General features: G+C 37.1%; 1 protein-coding gene across 1 annotated transcript in view; it reads right to left on the bottom strand.

The window, feature by feature from the left end:
* The window catches only part of dock1 (dedicator of cytokinesis 1), a 557,290-nt gene that overhangs the window by 67,630 nt on the left and 470,579 nt on the right, over positions 1-19,081 (bottom strand). The window contains exons 39-40 of the mRNA XM_062976064.1: positions 6,265-6,354; positions 1,201-1,305 (exon numbers count right to left, since the gene is read on the bottom strand). Of these exons, the coding sequence (XP_062832134.1) occupies positions 1,201-1,305; positions 6,265-6,354 (195 nt within the window). The remainder of the gene's footprint in view (positions 1-1,200; positions 1,306-6,264; positions 6,355-19,081) is intronic.

Raw genomic sequence — 19,081 nt, 5'->3', positions numbered from 1 at the left:
TTTGGTGCTAAATTTGTAAATACAGTAATTACTACATAACATTGACGTGTATTGTACTGCTTTTTTTGTCGATTTGTTGTAAAACATGATATTTTAGTGCTTAATTTGTAAAATCATAACGTAATTTGACGTTTAATTGGCTTTTCCTTATTCCCTCTTTATTATCCAACATTTTTGCTTATCCAACATTCTGCTAGCCCGTTTATGTTGGATACATGAGACTCTACTGTACTTACATTTCCGCTTCCATTTGGTGGCAAATTGAATAGACTAAACTCCTTCCCATAAAATAAAAGAATGATTTAATACTGTATGGGTTAATTCTTGGCTATTTTATACAATCTTGAAAGTCTTCCAACAAGTAGTGGATCCTAGGGAAACTGAACACTAGTCGTATGTTCTTTAAATTCATTTCTGTGATCTTCTGTGATGAGACCCGTTTAGACAAGTGTAACAATAGTTTCATGTTATAGGAATGCACTAGCATAAATTTTTCACTCCATTTTAATTTGTCCGGACCTGTTCCTTGTTGAAAAAAAGTCAAGCATTATGCCTTGTTTAAATTGTGATTTGTCTTAACAGCCAAAATATAATGGGGAGCATGTAAGGCCAAAGTTTGTTCAAGCTTGTTCCCATATGCAAACCCTATTTTTCTGCTACATTTGATATGATATTTTGCAGTGCTAATGTGGGTACTTTAATTTATCAATCACCTTTGATTTAGTATTATGTAATGGAAACTTACTACTGACCTTCTGGTATAATAAGCATAGTAAGGAATCGGCATGAAGATAAGCTCTGTTAAGTTTTGATAGGTGGAAAACATGAAGGCAAATTAACAGCCATTGTATTTTGTTTACTGTAACTGTATGACATAATTTAGATTCAAGAATTTAATCTATATAGAAAATTGCAGTGGTAACCTATATTTTCCCATGTGACAATTATTATATTTGCATATCTGGTATGTTGAATCTCATGTAGGGCAGTTCCATATTATCAGGAGAGAGCTGGTATAAAGCAAGTCTCTTCTAAATAAAAGAAGGGCACAAGGATAGATATACAGCAGTTCTTCTAGGGAGGAATTATCTCAGGATGTACTATATACTTCATCATCTTGCAACATTCAAATTGTTTCAAGAATCAAGAGAATGGCATTTTCAAATTTCATGTTATCCATCAAAAATTGAAAATACTCACCCGTAGAAATGTTGGAAATCCATGTCCATAGTATCCAACAGCAAAGTAATCTGGTTTGGGTCTGATTACTTTCACGATATTTTCATAGAATTGTGCTTGTTTTTTCTGTTTGGGAAAAATGTGATTTCAAAAGAAATAATCTTATTGCAGCTGATAGTATTTTCTCATTAAACAGTATTTCCCAATTCTTTACTATCTTGTCCCACCCAAAGGTAATTGCAAAAGAAAAAAATCAAAATATTTAATTAATTTCACTCCTTTTTTGGAAGAAGCTGGCATATGCATGTTATTAAGGACCTCATCGAACTGAGGTCCAAATCCGTGGGGCAGCAGAGGGAAATTGTTGCCCCATGTTCCGCATCGCCCCCTGCACCCCTTACCTGCTCCCACAGGGGGAAGCATCACCACCCATCTTCTCCTCATTCTTTTTTATAGAACATAGGAAGCACCTCGTGTTCCCAGGGAAGTGTCCTAACACACTGCTGGGGCGCTCCCTCCACGGAGCGCTGCTGGAAGTTGACTTATCTTGTCTGATGGCATCTGGTAGGCGCCATGGAGGAAGTGTCCTGGCAGTGTGCTAGGATGCTTCCTACTCTCTGTGTGATGGAAATAGTAAATCTACATACTCTTGACTAATGACTTGTATCAGTTCATAACCAGGATTCTGCCCAGACATACCTCTGTCAACAGTCTTTGGCAGCAAAGCCCTTTTTAAAATAAAGGCTATTAAGTCAACGTAACCCCGGTTCCCTGGTCATCATCTAACTATAAGGTATCAACATTTGAAGGATGGTGAGAAGGGCTGGAGAAATGGGCTTTAGAGCCTGTATAGTACTGTGTTTACAGTATTTTGTCTGCACTAAAAATACAAAGTTTGATTTGGAGAATAGGTTTCTACCCTAGCCAATCACAGTATAGCTATGTGTGATTTCCTACAACAAGCAAAATAAACAGCAATTGCCTCTAGAATCCCTTGCAGCATGACCCATAAAACAGAGAAAAGAAGAGAGCCCAGGAGCCCGTCTTACAAGCTTGCCCAGCATGTTCAAAAGCGCATAGATCTATGTATCTGCCCACAAAATAGTGACAATGGAGGCTGGTGGGGAAAAATAATCAGATGGGCTGAAAAGTCACTTTGGTTTTGTTACTTATACAAAGCCTATCTGACCTGATTGTTTACATTTCACATGTGCATATCATTGGTTTTGATTAACTTTTCTGAATGACCTTGAAGTACTCTTTTTATGTGTGTGGTGTAGGGACAAATTGCTATTCTTTCCATGTTACTTTTTCCTCTGGTACCATATAGCGGTAAGTATTGCCCAAGAACACATCTACAGTACTCTGTTACCTAGGGTAAACTTAGTTAGCAGAATAGATGTGTTCCTGGATTGTTGGTAAGAACTGTAATTAAAGGGAGCAGTTGACAAGAGTCCTCTACTTCCTATAGGAATATCTTATTTCTTTTTCCAATGTAAGGAAAATATATATCATCTGTCTGTCAATCACATATCTATCTATCTGCTAGCAAGGAAAGTACAATGCTGCAGACCAAAGCTTTACATCTATGCCTTCCAGCTTCACCACTGGTATTTCCTGAAACCCAGTGTGAACAGTGGTTCCCAAACATTTTTGGCCATTGAACACTTCAAAAGATCCCCCTCCCCCAGCAGAACCCTAACGCTGTCCCTAAGTGCTGTGATCCCACAAAGTTATTCCTTCTTTCATCTACTCCTTTTTTTCTCTTTTAATATTTTTTATTGAAGTTTTACCTTATAAGATAGAGTAAATTAACATCGAAAGAGTGAGAACATTTGATTGTATAGAAAGTAGGAAAACTGAGATTTAAAAAGGATCAAAAAGGGAGAGAGAGAAAAACCCCCAAAAACCAAAAACAAAGCTAAAATGTCCATATTTATATAAAAAAGAAAAAAAATCTGAACAAATGGCGATATAAAAATGCAAAAGTACTTGGCAAAGAAACACACCAAATAGCAAAAGCAAAAAAGGATTAAACACTTCGAATAAAATCGCTAAGTTAGAAGCAGTTGACATTGGTAATATTCTAACAAAGAACTGCCAAAATCTGTTATAGTTAAACTAAACAATCATTGTTGTTCCAGTACGACCGTTGGAAAATAAAATAATAATAATAATAATAATAATAATAATAATAATAGTAGCAGTAGTAATACTAATAGTCAGGATTTCCAAGCAGTATGTCATCATTTGGTTAACAGAGAGATATAGAAGAATAATATAACGTGCATTTATGATAAGTCTATATTTCATTAAGACTAGTAATAAATCATGTTCTTACTCCTTGAATAGTATATTTTTGCTTTTTAGTACATTAAGAATATTTTTAATGTATTTCCTTAGATGGTAGAATATAAATGCCTGCATTTCAGGCAGAATTATCCTATGGTCTGTTGTATCATTTTTTTATTTTAGGAATGTTCTTTTATTAAATAAAATAAAGCATAATAAATTATAATATGCAGGCAGTGAGTCAGGGCATTTCTACAAATATATAGACTAGGATGTCTTAATGAAAATACCAGTGTTCTAATTATACTATCTATTGTTCCAGAGGTCATCAATTAAACAGTCTAGCTCCCTGCTTTTCCAGTAAAGCACTCCAGTAAGATATCCCAGAGATTTCCATGCTTATTCAGATATTCCCAGGAATATAATATCTACTCCTATTGTCTAGGTGCCTTGCATACTGTAGGTTTGAAAATAAAGAGATACAAATTTCATTTTTAAACCAAAAGTACATTGGATTTCAATAAGATCTTCATTTTTAAAGATTTGTCACGAAACCTCTATAATGCCTTCATAGAAACTTAGCATTATGTACAACACGGTTTGGGAACCACTGCCATAGAGACATGTTGGAAAATGAAATTTTCTTCTGCATACAATTTGTGTCACAACTACATTAAGATGCTGTAAATCACAGCTTGACCAGAGTTCAGAACTGCTTATCAGGCTTTGGTTTTTAAAAAGGAATGATTGCTGAGTTCAGAACATTGGATATCTCCTTCTAAATTCAGAAGAAAATCAAGAATGGATATACCACCCCAATGGCATGAAAGCCAGTGGTTGTCACTGATCAGGCCCATAGTCAGGATTTTGATTGGGGGGGCTGGGATTTTGGTTCGGGTGGGGTGGGGGGCTGAGTCTGAGTGAGAGAAGATCTACCCTAGCAAACCTTTTGTATCGTTATCCCAATAACCCCATGCAAATGGGATATAGTGAGCATGGTGATCAGCTCATAATATGAATAAACATAAGTTTAAATAATAAACGTAAGGCCTTCTTGCGGACCATCCTGAGACCATCCCGCTACATGCCTGTTACTGATGATATGCAAATTTAGTTTAAGTCATTCTTCTTTGCTGCCTCAGTGCCATTCATGGTTTCTCAATTAATATATCACAAGATAATCATACTTAATTTGTCTGCAGTGAACTTCCAGACAGACCTTTGCAAGATGGAAAGATTATACCTTTTAATGCCAATAATTAGTATAAATATATGCATGGTGAGGCAGGTTTGATTAATTTCAGTCAAGTATATGCACAGCTTCATTGTGAACATATGTAGAATGGTAGAATATGCCATATGGAAAAAAACTGAAACGGTATTTCAAAAACCTATCTTTAATACCTGTCTGAGTCAAAGAGTAAAAGGGTCTGTAATTACTCATTCATGGGGCTAACAGAATGAATGCAAGGACATGTGCTATGAATATTTTATAACCTTGTTGCTCAGCATCAACAATTTACGTTGATATGCATGTTGTATAAGCCACTCTTGAAAAAGGCACGACCCATCTTGAAAAGTCATTAATATAAATATAAATTGTTTTCAAATTCCTTTTAGCTTCTTCAGTCAGTAAATACTTCTGCATGTACTATAAAATGAGTTTTCATGCTGCAAGGAGAATACTAGCTGGTTACAAAGAAAATGATAAAGAGAGAAATTGAGCCAGTGTTCAGTGAGTAGCGGCATTCTTTGTCTATTTGTCAGCAAAAGAAACGGTGGAAAGGCACAACTGACATCAAAAGGAAAATTGCCGCAAAAGGAAAAGTCATTTACAAATTGTCCTTATCTAGTTTGAAAAACATTTACACAAAGACAACATTCCTACTTTAAATGGACAAACCTAGTTTCCATTCAATCACTTTTGCATTACAGGACTCCACAAGGAAATCTGTTTTCTAAGATAAGCAAAAATGCTAGAGTAAGTTTGCAACCAGTGGCTATGGTCCAGTCCAGGAGAACAAGGCGGACATAATACCATAGCATTGCATCCTGTGACAAATAGAAACAGGGCCCTTTTTAGTGCAAGAAGCCAGTCAGAGCCCAGAAAGAAAATAAGCAAAGGAACTATTCCAATATGAACAAATAAACATGTAGACCCTAAGCAGAAATATTAAGGTGTCATACATACAAAAGAGTGAAGAGATAATAAACAGGATTCTGCTGTAAATGCAGTAGAAAGCCACACATTTCTCCTAATTGTATGGCCGGATTTAGACATTTAGTCATGAGTAAACTTCACTGGATACTCACATCGACATGAACACGGGAATCAGCAGGCTGTTAGATAAAGGCTGGGGGGATCTCCCAATAATAATAATAATAATAATAATCATAATAATAATAATTTGTTATCCTCCTCTTCGCATGGTTCAAGGTAGGGTTCATAGTGAATGGGAGACGTACAAAAATATTAAGAAGACAAAAGTAGTAGATGAATATGAACAATTTAAATGGCTTATTACTATATAATTACAGGGGCAAGTACCATGAAAAGGTTTTACAACATCGGGGCAATGCATTTTACACGTAATTTGGGGGTAAAATCCAAAATTATTAATTTGTATGGAATCATATTTCTCTTTTAATCAGTTCTGAACTCCATTTGTTAATCAGCAGCCAACAACTTTTCCATAATTGTGCAGAATTTTCTTCTCATTCAAGTACTGAATACTTGAATATTAACTGACAGTATGTTTATTTTAACTTGCAATACACTAAAAAGAAACTTACCAACAGTTCACTGAGTTGTTCATAATCAAACATTTCATTTTCATACTGTTCTGCTAGTTCTTTGCCCAAGGCAATGGCTTCTTCCCACATCTGTTAAAATAAAACAGAACCTCAACCAAACACATTTTAGACAGACAAAACCTTTTTAAAAATGGGAATAAAAACTGAAATCTATTAAAATGTTATGAACATAAATATTGCCATAAACTAAGTTTTCAGTTAGTTCTGTTTGCAAATGTATTATTTAACTGCTTAACTTTCCAAAGAGAACTATTCAGCCATCCCAGCAAATTAATAGTTACTTGACAAGTCTAAAGAAGCAAAGTTGATTTGGTGGTTTCATACAATAATAAAAATGAAGAAGGGGGGGGGGGGTGAATGAGAAATAACAATAACAATGCTATGGAATTCTGGGATTTGCAATTTGATGAATCACTAGCACTCTTTGGCAGATTCCATAGTACTGAGCTGTGATAGTTGTAGTGGCATCAAACTGCATTAATTCTACTGTGTAAATGCATTCCTAGTCTATACCATTTACATGTGCTTCTTCCCTCCTTAAATGTTAAAAATATTTTAAAATTGGACTGGGGACATTATTGCTTTTGTCATGACACTGCGCTGCTAGACAATCAACAGGCCAGAAGGGATGGACTTTAGGCATCATTTAAATAGACTTTAGGCATTACTTCACTCAAGAGACTGTATTATCCTCTGTAGAAATCACAATTCCACAGACTTCAGTGGGACTTTGACAATGGAACCAGTTGCCTAGATATGTGGTGAGATCTCCTCCTCTGGATGGTCTTTTTAAAAAAAGCTGGACAGCTACTTGCTAGGGATGCGCTAGCTGGAGATTCTGCATTAAGCAGCAGGTTGGATGCAATGGCGCATGAAACCCATCCCTATGGTTCTATGATTTCTTCCTCTACAGACTTTTACAGTAGCCAGGGGCTTTTCTTACAGTCCAGCTGATGCCATAAGAAGAGTAATTGAATACTTTTTCAGAATAGCAGCAATTCCATTGCAAAGGAGGATGATTAAAAAAAAAATCAGTTTCAATGAAGCATTTTAACTGTCCATTAAATCGTTATGCAGAGAAACTGGTCTAGAGTTTAAAATCCAGCAGCTATCTAACTACCTTTTGATGACACTAGAGAATACGTGCTTACATCTAAGGCTAGAACAGAGAGCCCACAATACAGTAAGACCACTCTTGCTCAGAGATAGAAGAGAAGAATGATGCTTGGGTTCAAACCCCATGTACTTGAAAAGGTACTGAACAGACTGGAAGGCGCTGAACATACATTGCTCTGGCACCATGAGGTGAAGACAATCTTCAGAAATTGGGCTTCAAAGTGGAATCCATGACACGTGAGTGTGGAGAAGAGCAAACCACAGACCACTTACTACAATGCAGCCTGAGCCCTGCCACATGTACAATGGAGGACCTTCCCACAGCGACACCAGAGGCACTAGAAGTGTCCAGCTTCTGGTCAAAAGACATTTAGTAAATGCCAAGCGTTTAACTTTGTTTGTGTTTTAAAATACATGATAACTGTACACTCAATTCACTTCTCACATGATAAATAAATAAATCTAGCATAAGGTACCTGGGTCACTTTCCAACTATATCATTCTATGGCTTACTCTGAAATAAGGGTGTATAAAATCAAAGCCACAGAGAACTGCTCAGTTTCACACAAGTAATACAATTTAAGATGAATATAGGTAAAGGTAAAGGTTTCCCCTGACGTTAAGTCCAGTCGTGTCTGACACTGGGGGTTGGTGCTCATCTCCATTTCTAAGCCGAAGAGCCGGCATTGTCCGTAGACACCTCCAAGGTCATGTGGCCAGCATGACTGCATGGAATGCCGTTACCTTCCAGCTGGAGTGGTACCTATTGATCTACTCACATATGCATGTTTTCGAACTGCTAGGTTGGCAGAAGCTGGAGCTAACAGCGGGCACTCACCCTACTCCCCGAGTTTGAACCTGTGACCTTTTGGTCTGCAAGTTCAGCAGCTCAGTGCTTTAACATACTGAGCCACCAGAGGCTCCAAGATGAATATAATGACCTACCTTTTTGAGAATACTCTTTTTTGAGATTCCTCTAACAACAGAAACCCTTACCAATGCCTGGAGGGAAATGGTATCTCTGGGCTTTTGTTCTTTGGGTGGTTCTATGGTATACTCCCCACAGAAGTTACCATATCATTGAGTTTGAAGATCTAGCTAATTTCTAGAGTAGGTACCTCTCTAGGAATCTCTAGATCATCCAGTAAAATTCTATGGTATGCTGGAAACACAAGTAAGGTAATTCAATGGCATTGGGTCATTGGGAATGTATCCCCCAGGAATATGTGGGTCTCCACAGTCATTTCTGATCCATTTGGTTTATGATGTTACCTTTTATCTACTGCTTGCATAGCTTATCAATATTAAAATACTCCTAATCAATCAATGATGTCTTCACATCTTGAATACTAAATGAATGTTTGATCTTTAATCATTAAAAAGATTAAGCTGAAAATATAATGGAGAACAGCAAAGAAAATATCCTCCATAATATTGTGTCAAACAGTATAATCTTATGCATGTTTTATCCAGAAACAAATCCTACATTATTCAATTGAGGTGTTTCCTGGTTTGTTCTGGACTAAATTGTTAAAATTATTTAATTCAACGAGAAAGTTTAAAAGATACAGGATATGGAACCAACTGTGAAAATCCTAAAATCCTTCTTGATCTTCCACTCCCAACTAAACACCTGCACTAGCTACCTGATTACTTTTTTTTTACTCCTTCCCTCTTAGGAATTACCAGGTGGTATAAAGGTAAAAGAAAAGATAGAGATCTGCTATCAGGCACTGAAGGAGCTGTTGAAAGAACTTCATCCATGGCCCACCAGACTTTCATGCCTGCATCAGACAGAGGGACATACTGGATCACCTACTGGTCTTTAAGGAAAAATTACTTAACCCTGAATATAGACATTACTTTTCCAGTATTTCCACTAGAAAAGTTATCACACAGTCATGGGGTGATGTGAGCTAAGCCCCTGGAGCCCTATTAGACGAAATTGATCAAAATCCGAATTAGAATGAGGCAGGTTCAAACATTTACAAGTTTGCAATAATAAAAGCTGGGGGAGAAAGACCAGGATGTTGTATTGGGGCCTTTTGTAATTATATGTTGTTTCTCTATTATACAGATCTTCTTCCGCCCAAGATGATAATTTCTAAATTGCCTAATTGCCTACATCAGTGCAATTGTTCATAGTTTCTGCTGGGATTTCAATCATCATCCTGTGTGTCTGTATTTGGATTTCATGCAGGCACTTTTGATGAGCAGCAAAGGAATCCTGCATGGTGATTATGATGTTAATTAAAGGAAGAGAGCATTTTAAAAACATTTCTGATAATCAGTGGGGAGGATACATGTCTGCACATGAAAGGCTTGCTAGAAATGATGGTGGACATCATTTCCTGTCAGGGAAAAAGCATTTGCAGTATAGAGGTATGGTCAACAATGTCAGCAATGAACAGAACAGGAAAGTTTAAAATTATGCTTTCTCCTTTAGAGCTATTTATTTATCTGGGCATATTTTTAAAATACATATCTAGGGATTAAAAAAATGTTTGCTGCTTCCTTGCCAGCTGTCCACCAATGCCACATCCTCATTGACATCTTTCTGCTCCATAGGAGAAGAAATGGGGTCTGGTTCAGCAGAATGCTCACAGAGTGAGAGAGATATAGTCATTGGGAAGGGAGATAGGGAGAAGGAAGACCAGACCACAGGCAAAAGATGAGTTAGCTGAGTGGAGTGACCAAAGAGCTCTCTAGTTGTGTGGTGGACAATGGAAGCACTTCATGGTGTAGGTGAGGCAGCAATTAGAAGAGGCATGGAAGGGGGAAAGGGAAGGCAAAATGTTATTTAAATACAATATCCCTAAGAATATTTATAGTAGTAATTATTACATCTTATATAGTAGAAATATTTAAAGTGAGAGTCATCATAGTAACTAGTGGTTTGAAGTGTCAGCAGGTGTGTCCTACTACTTTTCAAAATATGAAAACCCAGTTAAAGGGGGGAAAGCAGGCCAACATTCATGTGATTTTTCTTTTAGTTTTCTAATATTTTAGCATATTACCAGAAGGTCTAAGTTCTTATCCTCTTTCATCTTGTGTAGAAGGAAACCCCCATATTTAGAGATCTTATATTGATTTGACCTCATATTTCTGCAAAATTTTGTTCTAGGTGTAAATAATGCTATAAATTTGAGAACTGGAGCAAAAATTTATGGGGGGGGGGGAGTGAAGTCCTAATTTTGCCTCTCATTCCCACCTACATTCTTGCAATCAAATGGGAGCAGTTCAATTGGTAGTGGGGGTTCGGTTATTTTTATCATTTTCTTTGTGTCATTTACCTCTACTTGAATTTTTCCTCTCTTGTTCAACTATCCTACTGTAGGAATTATTAATTCCTACATATCTGAGGTATTAGTGTGAATTGGGCAAGTGATAACTACCCCTTGTACAGCCTCATAGCCCAGATACAATTTACTTCCATTAGCTGCATTTGCCATGCCAAGAAACCAACATGCACACAATAGGGATTCAGTCACATATCTTTTGCTGCATTATTTGTGCCCCAAGATTTTCATCCCTGCAATGCACAAAGTAAGTTACGAGAACAATAAGCTACAGCAACAAGGAACTGAAAAGAGAAGCAAACCCCTTGAGTATTCTCCTTTCACGTCAGAATTGCGAAGAGTCTTTCTATCATTATTCCTAGGATATTCTAAGAATAGAAGAAGTCCATCAACGAGAGCTCCCAGCCACCAAATGCCACTTCTCTAAGTCATAACACCAAGTGGAGAAAACATAACATTTCTGCAAGAAGAAAACTTATTGTCTCATTTGGAATAGATTAATGGAATATTTTAAGTATCCATTTGCCAGCAACATGAATAATGTTTTCAAATGTCTGCCATTAGGCATCTATTACAATCACTTTTGACATAATAGAAAATACAGATCGTTCTGTTTTCAGCTTACAAAAACATAACTATAAGCAACCAGTTTTCAGTTTTGGACACTATCCATACAGGTATTTTCTTTGGATATAATTTAAAGGAATTTTTTTTTGGGGGGGGGAAGGGGTAGATAAATTCTGTATATTTCACCATGTGCTATTTTATGATATTTTTCAAATCTCCATAGTAGATACACAGATTGTCTTCCTTCTGTAGCATCATTCAATCCAGGGCCCTATGTACCCTATCCTTGCCTGATTTTTGTGCCTTATCAATTATCATCACTACCAACACCATAATCATTCCCCCCCAAAAAATCAGTGGTGGAGCAGAGGCAGAAAAAGGCACATTTTCCGTAAACAGTAAGGTACATAGGGCTGGATCCCTTATTTTTCTCGTCATTTCAAAGCACAACCACTACCACCATAATAATTCCCAAAAAAATCAGTGGTGCAGCAGAGGTAGAAAAATACACATTTTCCACAACAGCATTTCATGGAGGCTCCCTGAGGCTTCCATGAAATTGAGTGTGATTATGCTTGAAAAAAGTGTGTATGTGTTTCTTAGGTGTTTTGCTTTTGAAAGAAAATGAGGGAGTTTCATTGCTGCCATGGGTTTCAACGGGAAATTCAGTTAGCACTGCAAGATTATTAATCTTAAATTGATCCCTACATAAACAAAATTCTCCCATCCTTTCTATAAGGCAGCAGCAATGATAAAGCTGCAAGTACATGACACTATGTGGCTTGGATGAAAGCACAGCCTCCAAGATTTAAGATGAAAAATGGGACACATAAGATATTGGAGTCTGGTCAAGGTAGCGTATGTGAAGAATAATACAAAAAAACTGCAGCACTTTTCCTTTGCTGGAACCTGCTAAATAGGTCAATATTCTACTTTTGTATTTTAAACTCCGTTTATAGCAATTAAAGGAAAGTTTCAGACGAAGGGAGGAGAAGTGGGAGGAGGAGAAAACTAGGACATTCTAAAAGTAGCTGAAAAGTGAGACAACAAAAGTTTAATCAGGAATGGAGGTAGATGAAAGTTATGTGAGAAATTCCCAGATACAATATACAGTTCCAGTTTTTCTTAGAGAATGAGCCTGGTGCGCAATATAAAACATAACACTTCCACATTGGAAAGTTGATTTATCACTCATCTTTAATATTGTTCTAAAATGCTTCTAAAGCCCCAAGAAAACCTCTATGAAAATCTCTATGGCTGGATCTACACTATCCTATATCCCAGGATCTGATCCCAGATTATCTTCTTATCCCAGATTAACTGGCAGCGTAGACTCATATAATCCATTTCAAATCAGATAATCTGAAATTAGATCCTCAGATATAGAGCAGTGTAGATCCAGCCTACATCTACCACAGCATATACATTTGAAAGATGTGTGCTTCTCACTAGCATTTCAGAAATCTGTCACTATGGTTGAAGGTCAATAATGTCCAGTCTACTGTGTCTCAAATTTCCTGCTTTGGAACTTTTCCCGGCTTTAATTAGGACACAGGAAGTCATCTAGACCAATCTGCTACTGTGAGACGAGACATCCAGTTTACCGCATTTTATATGATGTATGTTTTTAATGCATGGGGGAAAATGTGCTTGGGTAATGCACAAGTTAATGAATCTTGCAATACTGGAGAGAAAAATGTCTTTCTTTGGCTAAAGGCTTAAGATCTGTCTGGAGCTCATACACTTACAGCAGACATCTTTTATGGTCCAATTCTGAAAGGGAGGGACATTTTAATTCTAAGACAAATATGGCTTTCAGATCCACATTAAACAGACTTTAAAAGGGTGTGTGGAGGTCCTGTTTAAAATGGGTTCTCTGCAGTAGAAATAAAATATCCGTTTCGGTAATATTGGAACTGATACAATGACACTGACATCCCAACTGCCATGTTCTCAATTCTACTGAATGATGAGAGTTGTAAGTTTAAGAAGGTCTTTAGCCTTCCTTGCCTAGTAGTCCTGATGCCTCATTAGACTACAATTCTTGGGATTCCATAGTAATGAGCCATGGCAGTTAAAGAGGTGTCAAACTGCATTAATTCTGTAGTGTAGATGCACCATTAACTAGTTCATATTACGTGCACATGAAGGGATATTATTATCTTTTAATCTAACTCTCTCCCCAGCCCTGCATTGTTTATTTAGTTGTTGGAAAAAAAAACAGTGTTAATAAAAAGAGACACATTATCCTGATGCAGTTTGCTTGTAATTACCAGTAAAGTACAAGATGTACTTTACTTCATGATTAGAGAATCTCTGCAGCTTTCTAATCAACGAAGTGAAATATAGAGTGACGAGTACTCTTTGGAAGTCAGTTTTCAAAGATAACAGGCTTAATTTACCTTTCTCATGTTATCTCTATCAACAAAACCGCAAAGCTACTTTCCTAGACTAAAAGTGTATCAGATATCTAGTTAGATTTCCTCGATCAATTGGTGATAATATCAGAAATAAAAATGGTCATTCACCATATTTTCTAACCTTTGTTCATTTTGCTCTTCCTCCTTTGCTACAGAGAAGTTACCTAGGGTGTATCTACACTGAAAAATGAATGCAGATTAATATTAGTTTAACTGTCATGGCTCAACGCTATGGAATCCTGGAATTTTTAGTTTGGTGAGGAAGCAAACTACCTTGTAAAACAACAACTCCCATGTGTTGTCGAAGGCTTTCATGGCCGGGATCACAGGGTTGTTGTATAATAATAATATACTGTGTCCAGGTTGGTTCATCAAGTGCTCTGCTATGGCTTATTTCTCTGGCTGTGTTAGTCTGCAGTGCCTTTCATGTTCTTTGATTCATGTTTCACAGTATATTATTTGAGAACACAGAAATGCTTGACCACTCCAACAACTATCATGTCAGACTACACAGAGAAGCCAGTGAAATTCACAAGCATGTGGACAACTTCAACAGAAAGGAGGAAACCATGAAAAAGAACAAAATCTGGCTACCAGTATGAAAAAAACTCAAAAATCAGAACAGTAAATAAGAAGCAACACTCTGAAAACAGGAGTTCCAGACATGGGAACCAGGGGCAGTTAACGACTCTGAACAAAGGATGCCCCCAGGCAGGTAGAAGCCAGGAGATGAAGCTTTTCAATGCTAATCAAGATGATTTACTACAACATTCACACTGGCCTCCAACTGACAAAGAGTTCTTCTCTCACCCTGGACTTTCCACAGATATATATAAACCTTCCTTGCTTAGTTTCTCCATACCTCACAACCTCTGAGGATGCCTGCCATAGATGTGGGCGAAACGTCAGGAGAGAATACTTCTGGAACATGGCCATACAGCCCGGAAAACATACAACAACCCAACAACTCCCATGATTCCATACCATTCAGATCACATTCCCACAAGCCTTTCTTTGACTGAAAAGTAAGCATGAAAGGAAAGGCATTTTAGTTCGTTCCTTGAAGAAAATAAATATCCCATGCTATGTTGGTAGCACTCAACAACAACAAGACTTTATTACGGTCCATGACCAGCACAGAAGTTGGCAGCACTCTTCATTTTGAATTTTGTTAGGGGACAGACATCATTCACTACAGAATTCTTATTGCTTGGCAAACACACTTATACCCAGTTTAATGTTACACTGCTATCCTAATCTCCTCCTGTTTTTCTTATGATTTCATTCTTCACCTGCTTGGTTCCTATATAATCCACTTAGAGGCTAACTAAAGCCTCATGCTGGTCCAGCATGTTAAGCAGGTATTGCAAACGGAAGGTTAATTACTTGTGAATTCTCTGTGGAAAAGCAATTCATTGGCTCAAGCCTGCAAAAGTAAACTTGCCCTCTCATAAAAGAATATGGGCCTTGGGAAAAGGAGAGCCTCTTAAATTATGTATTATTTTTTATTATAGTTATTGAGAAGATTACACTTTTTCAAAAGAACATAACAAGACAACTTATAAGATGAAATCAAAATAGATATGCAGACTTTTGTACTATCAGTACAGTTGAACCTCCATATTCATGGGTTTGTTATCCATAGATTCATCCAACCATGGCATGGAAATATTTTGTAGCAAAAAATCTTAAAAGTAAAACTTGGCTTTGCCATGCAGTGAGCATTACGTTTATGTGTAGGCAAGCATGCCTGACTGCATTCTCCTGCCATTTCATAGATCCTAAGGCTCTCTTTGGCACTTGGTTAAGTTGTTCATAATTTTATACTAGGGATGCTATTTTACTACAACATGGGGATAGTGGAACCAAGCCACAGCGGACACGAAGGGCCCCGTTTATTAAAGATAAGTGTGTAGAAATACCAATGTAAATACATACATTTTTACTAAGCAGCATCACATTCTGTTTTGTAGGTGCATAGCACGTTTCTATGTTATTTCACAATTTGGAAAAAATCAATGATGAAAGAACTGGTTCAATAGTTAAAGAAAGAATATAGATCGACCTACACATTTGGCAGAAAACTATAGTTTCTAGGCTTGCTAAATAATGCTAGCCCAAGCACTGAGGAAGCAAGTGTATGGAATGAATCAGTCTGTCAGAAGCGATGCTTAATTCATGTCATACCATTATTTTTATTCTGAGAAACAGTCTCTTCAAATCCTTTGCCTTGCAGACAGACGGTGAAATCCAAGAAACCGAATACATTTAGACGGGAGAGAATGGGTTTTTAGAAAAGGGTTGGAAGTCTAAGCCAGTATTTCCAAGCTTGGATCCCCAGATGTTGCTGTACTACCATTGTCATTACCAATTGCAATTAGGAACGATGGGCGCTGTGGCTCAAAACATCTGGGGATTCAAGATGGAAATCTAATAAACTAAGCACTTTTCCTACTGCTTGAAGAAGCTCCATTGCAAATAATATAATCATAGAGTTGGAAGAGCCCTCACTGGTCATCCAGTCCAACCTCCTGCCAAGAAGCAGGAAAATCACATTCCAAGCAACTCTGTATACTATTTCATGTGTTAACAGATAACTCTAGCACAAAAAAAAAATAAGATATACAATTTACTATAAGGGATTGCTATAATTTATTAGTTGGACTATGACATGAAAAAATAGGAGGTGGAGAATGCAGCATTTTTATCACACATTCCTGAATTCAAGAATGGCCAAAAATCATTTAGCTTGATTAATGATGTAAGTAATGAGAATGCAAAAAGTTGGGGGAAAAGTAAGGGACTAAGGACTCTGGAAAGGACATGTGAGCATGAAAGGAAAATAATTTCACACTTGCCAGCACAACCCAGTTACTCAGTACATTTAATTTTAAGTGTCACTAAGAGATAATAGACCACGGGTTGCATAATTATTTGACAGTTCAGTAAAATGGGAGGATTCAATGGCAAAACATCATTTAAGAATACATTTAAGAGGTAACATTGTAACAAATCAAACCCATAAATGTGCGCACATAAAAAGAAAGCAAACCTGACGAAATCCTGAGAAAAACTAAGCTAGCACCGAAGCAAATCTTTTCGTTGCCCTTTGCCACTAAATAATACTAAACTTTGTTCTAATGTGTTCAATAAAGATTTTAGTTTTCCAGTTCTCTGACCTAGTACATATCAAATACACACTAACTAAAAAATACAATTCAAAAATATCTCAATATTAAAATTTATTTTTCACTTCTGCAGAAATGAAGTATATATTTAAATTGTCTTTTTCCCCAGAGTGGGAATTAATTTACTTACTCAATTTTTTCATTTAGCTCTAAGATTAATTTTTAAATTGGTAATGTGATAGTTTGTCAATTATCTTGTTCAGTTTATACATCAGTGTTTACAAAAAGCTTAGCCCTTGAAGCATGCTATGGAATTGGTACATATAATTAAAAAGAAGTACAACTGGGGAATCAATTTCCTGCCAGAAATGCATTATTGATATATTTTGCTTTATAAATGTTCCTGTTTCATTGTATTTTTGTTGGTCATTACACAGTACATATTCAGCACTGAAAAGTGAAGATTTCGTTCACTTACAAATGGCAATAAAGCAAACCAATCTTCTTGCCAGGAAGAAGTGAAAATGATTGTGGCATTGCAACAGAAAAGTAGAATGAATATCTGCTGAGGTTTGGTTTCAAGACCTTTCATGGGTATCAAAATATTCAATTCCCACAATATACAACAGTGTAGTAAAATGGTGTCCTTTATACAACAAGGCAAAATAAAGTTTTGCTTTTTGGAATATTTAAAAAAATACTTTTCAAGTAATGGTGGTTGAATCCATGAATGGAAATGGAAGGCAGACTGTACTTGAGAGAAAACAACAGTAAAAATGGCATGAAGACGCAGAATGAAGCAAAAGGTCATTTTACATGGGAAGAAAGGTTATAAGGTTTAAAATGATATATATTTTTCAAAAATGAAAGGTGAAAATAAATAAGGTTGTTTAAACTGAGCCTTAAATCATGAACTATCACTTTCTGCAAAGATTCCAGTTTAGTGCAAAACACAGCTTCTCATACTCAATAAAAGTATGATTTAAGACCAATTGTGGGCAAAACTAGTACTATCATCAGAGGTGATCTACTGCTCATTCAGTCTTGTGCTGCTGGCTTACAAATTCTTCCTATCGAACAAAAAACAGTGAGCAATCTAATAGGGTGAGGCTCAGACACCATTATTCTGAAAACTTTTATCAAACTTGAAACAAGGATTTAAAAAACAACCAGATACTAGCATTGGATGGTCCTTAACTCCAGATGTCAAGCCTGAGACAAATCCCAATGCTCTAAAGCACTGCTTCTTAAACTGTGGGGTCCCTCTTAGCTCAGTGTTGGAGCCACAATAAAATTGGCAACAGTAAAAGGTTTCTGAATGTCACCCATTTACACAAATCTGAATTTTGCAGTGTTTACTGAGGACTCTGCAGAAAATGCATCAGCTGGACTCCACTATAATGAAAACCAGCCAGTTTAGCAAGTCTTACAAGTGCTGGTTTCTTTTCAGTAAATATGTGATTTTTATATATAACTAGCTTGGGAACTCGGCAATGCCCGAGTTATTTGATAAAGACATTATTTGTCTTTGATTGTTAGGTATTCTCAGTTAGGAGTGGGTGAACTACAATTCCCAGAATAGTGGGTCAATCCTCCCCAAACCCTGAAAGTATTCAAAGTTGGCCATTTTGGGTCTGTGTACCAAGTGTGGTCCAGATCTGTCACTGGCTGGGTTCAGTGGTCTTTGGATACAGGTGAACTACAACTCCCAAAATCAAGGCCCATTCCCACAAACCCCTGCAGTATGTTCAGTTGGCCATGAGGCTTCTCTGTGCAAAGTCTGGTCCTGGTCCATTGTTGGTGGGGTCACTGTTTCTCTGGATACAGGTGAACTATAAGTCCCTTTCCCCCAAACTTGTCCAATATGTTCTATTGGTTATGGGAACTCTGTGTGCCAAGTTTGGTCCTGATCCATCATGGGTAGGGTTCAATTGCAGGTGAACTATAAATCCCAGTACCTACTACTCCCAAATGTCCTGGCCAATTCCCCTCAAAACCCACCAGTATTTAAATTTGGGCCTATCAGGTATGCATGGCAAGTTTGGCCCAGACCCATCATTGTTTGGGTTCATAGCGTTCTGGGTGTAGGTGAACTACAACTCCTCTAAATTCCCCAGTAGGAATCACAGTGCTCTGACTTGATGCAGGGTGAACTACAACTTCCACTATGTGAAGTCAATCCCCTAAACTCCTCCAGGAAATTTAGTTGGTGCTCAGTTTTGCTCTGTTAGTTTTGCAGACAGATTTGAAAGGGAAGGGAAGTAGG

This window comes from Anolis carolinensis, chromosome 3, assembly GCF_035594765.1.
Source record: "Anolis carolinensis isolate JA03-04 chromosome 3, rAnoCar3.1.pri, whole genome shotgun sequence".
NCBI lineage: Eukaryota > Metazoa > Chordata > Lepidosauria > Squamata > Dactyloidae > Anolis > Anolis carolinensis.
The sequence above is the reverse complement of the archived record's forward strand: the minus strand, read 5'-3'. Positions and strand labels throughout refer to the sequence as shown.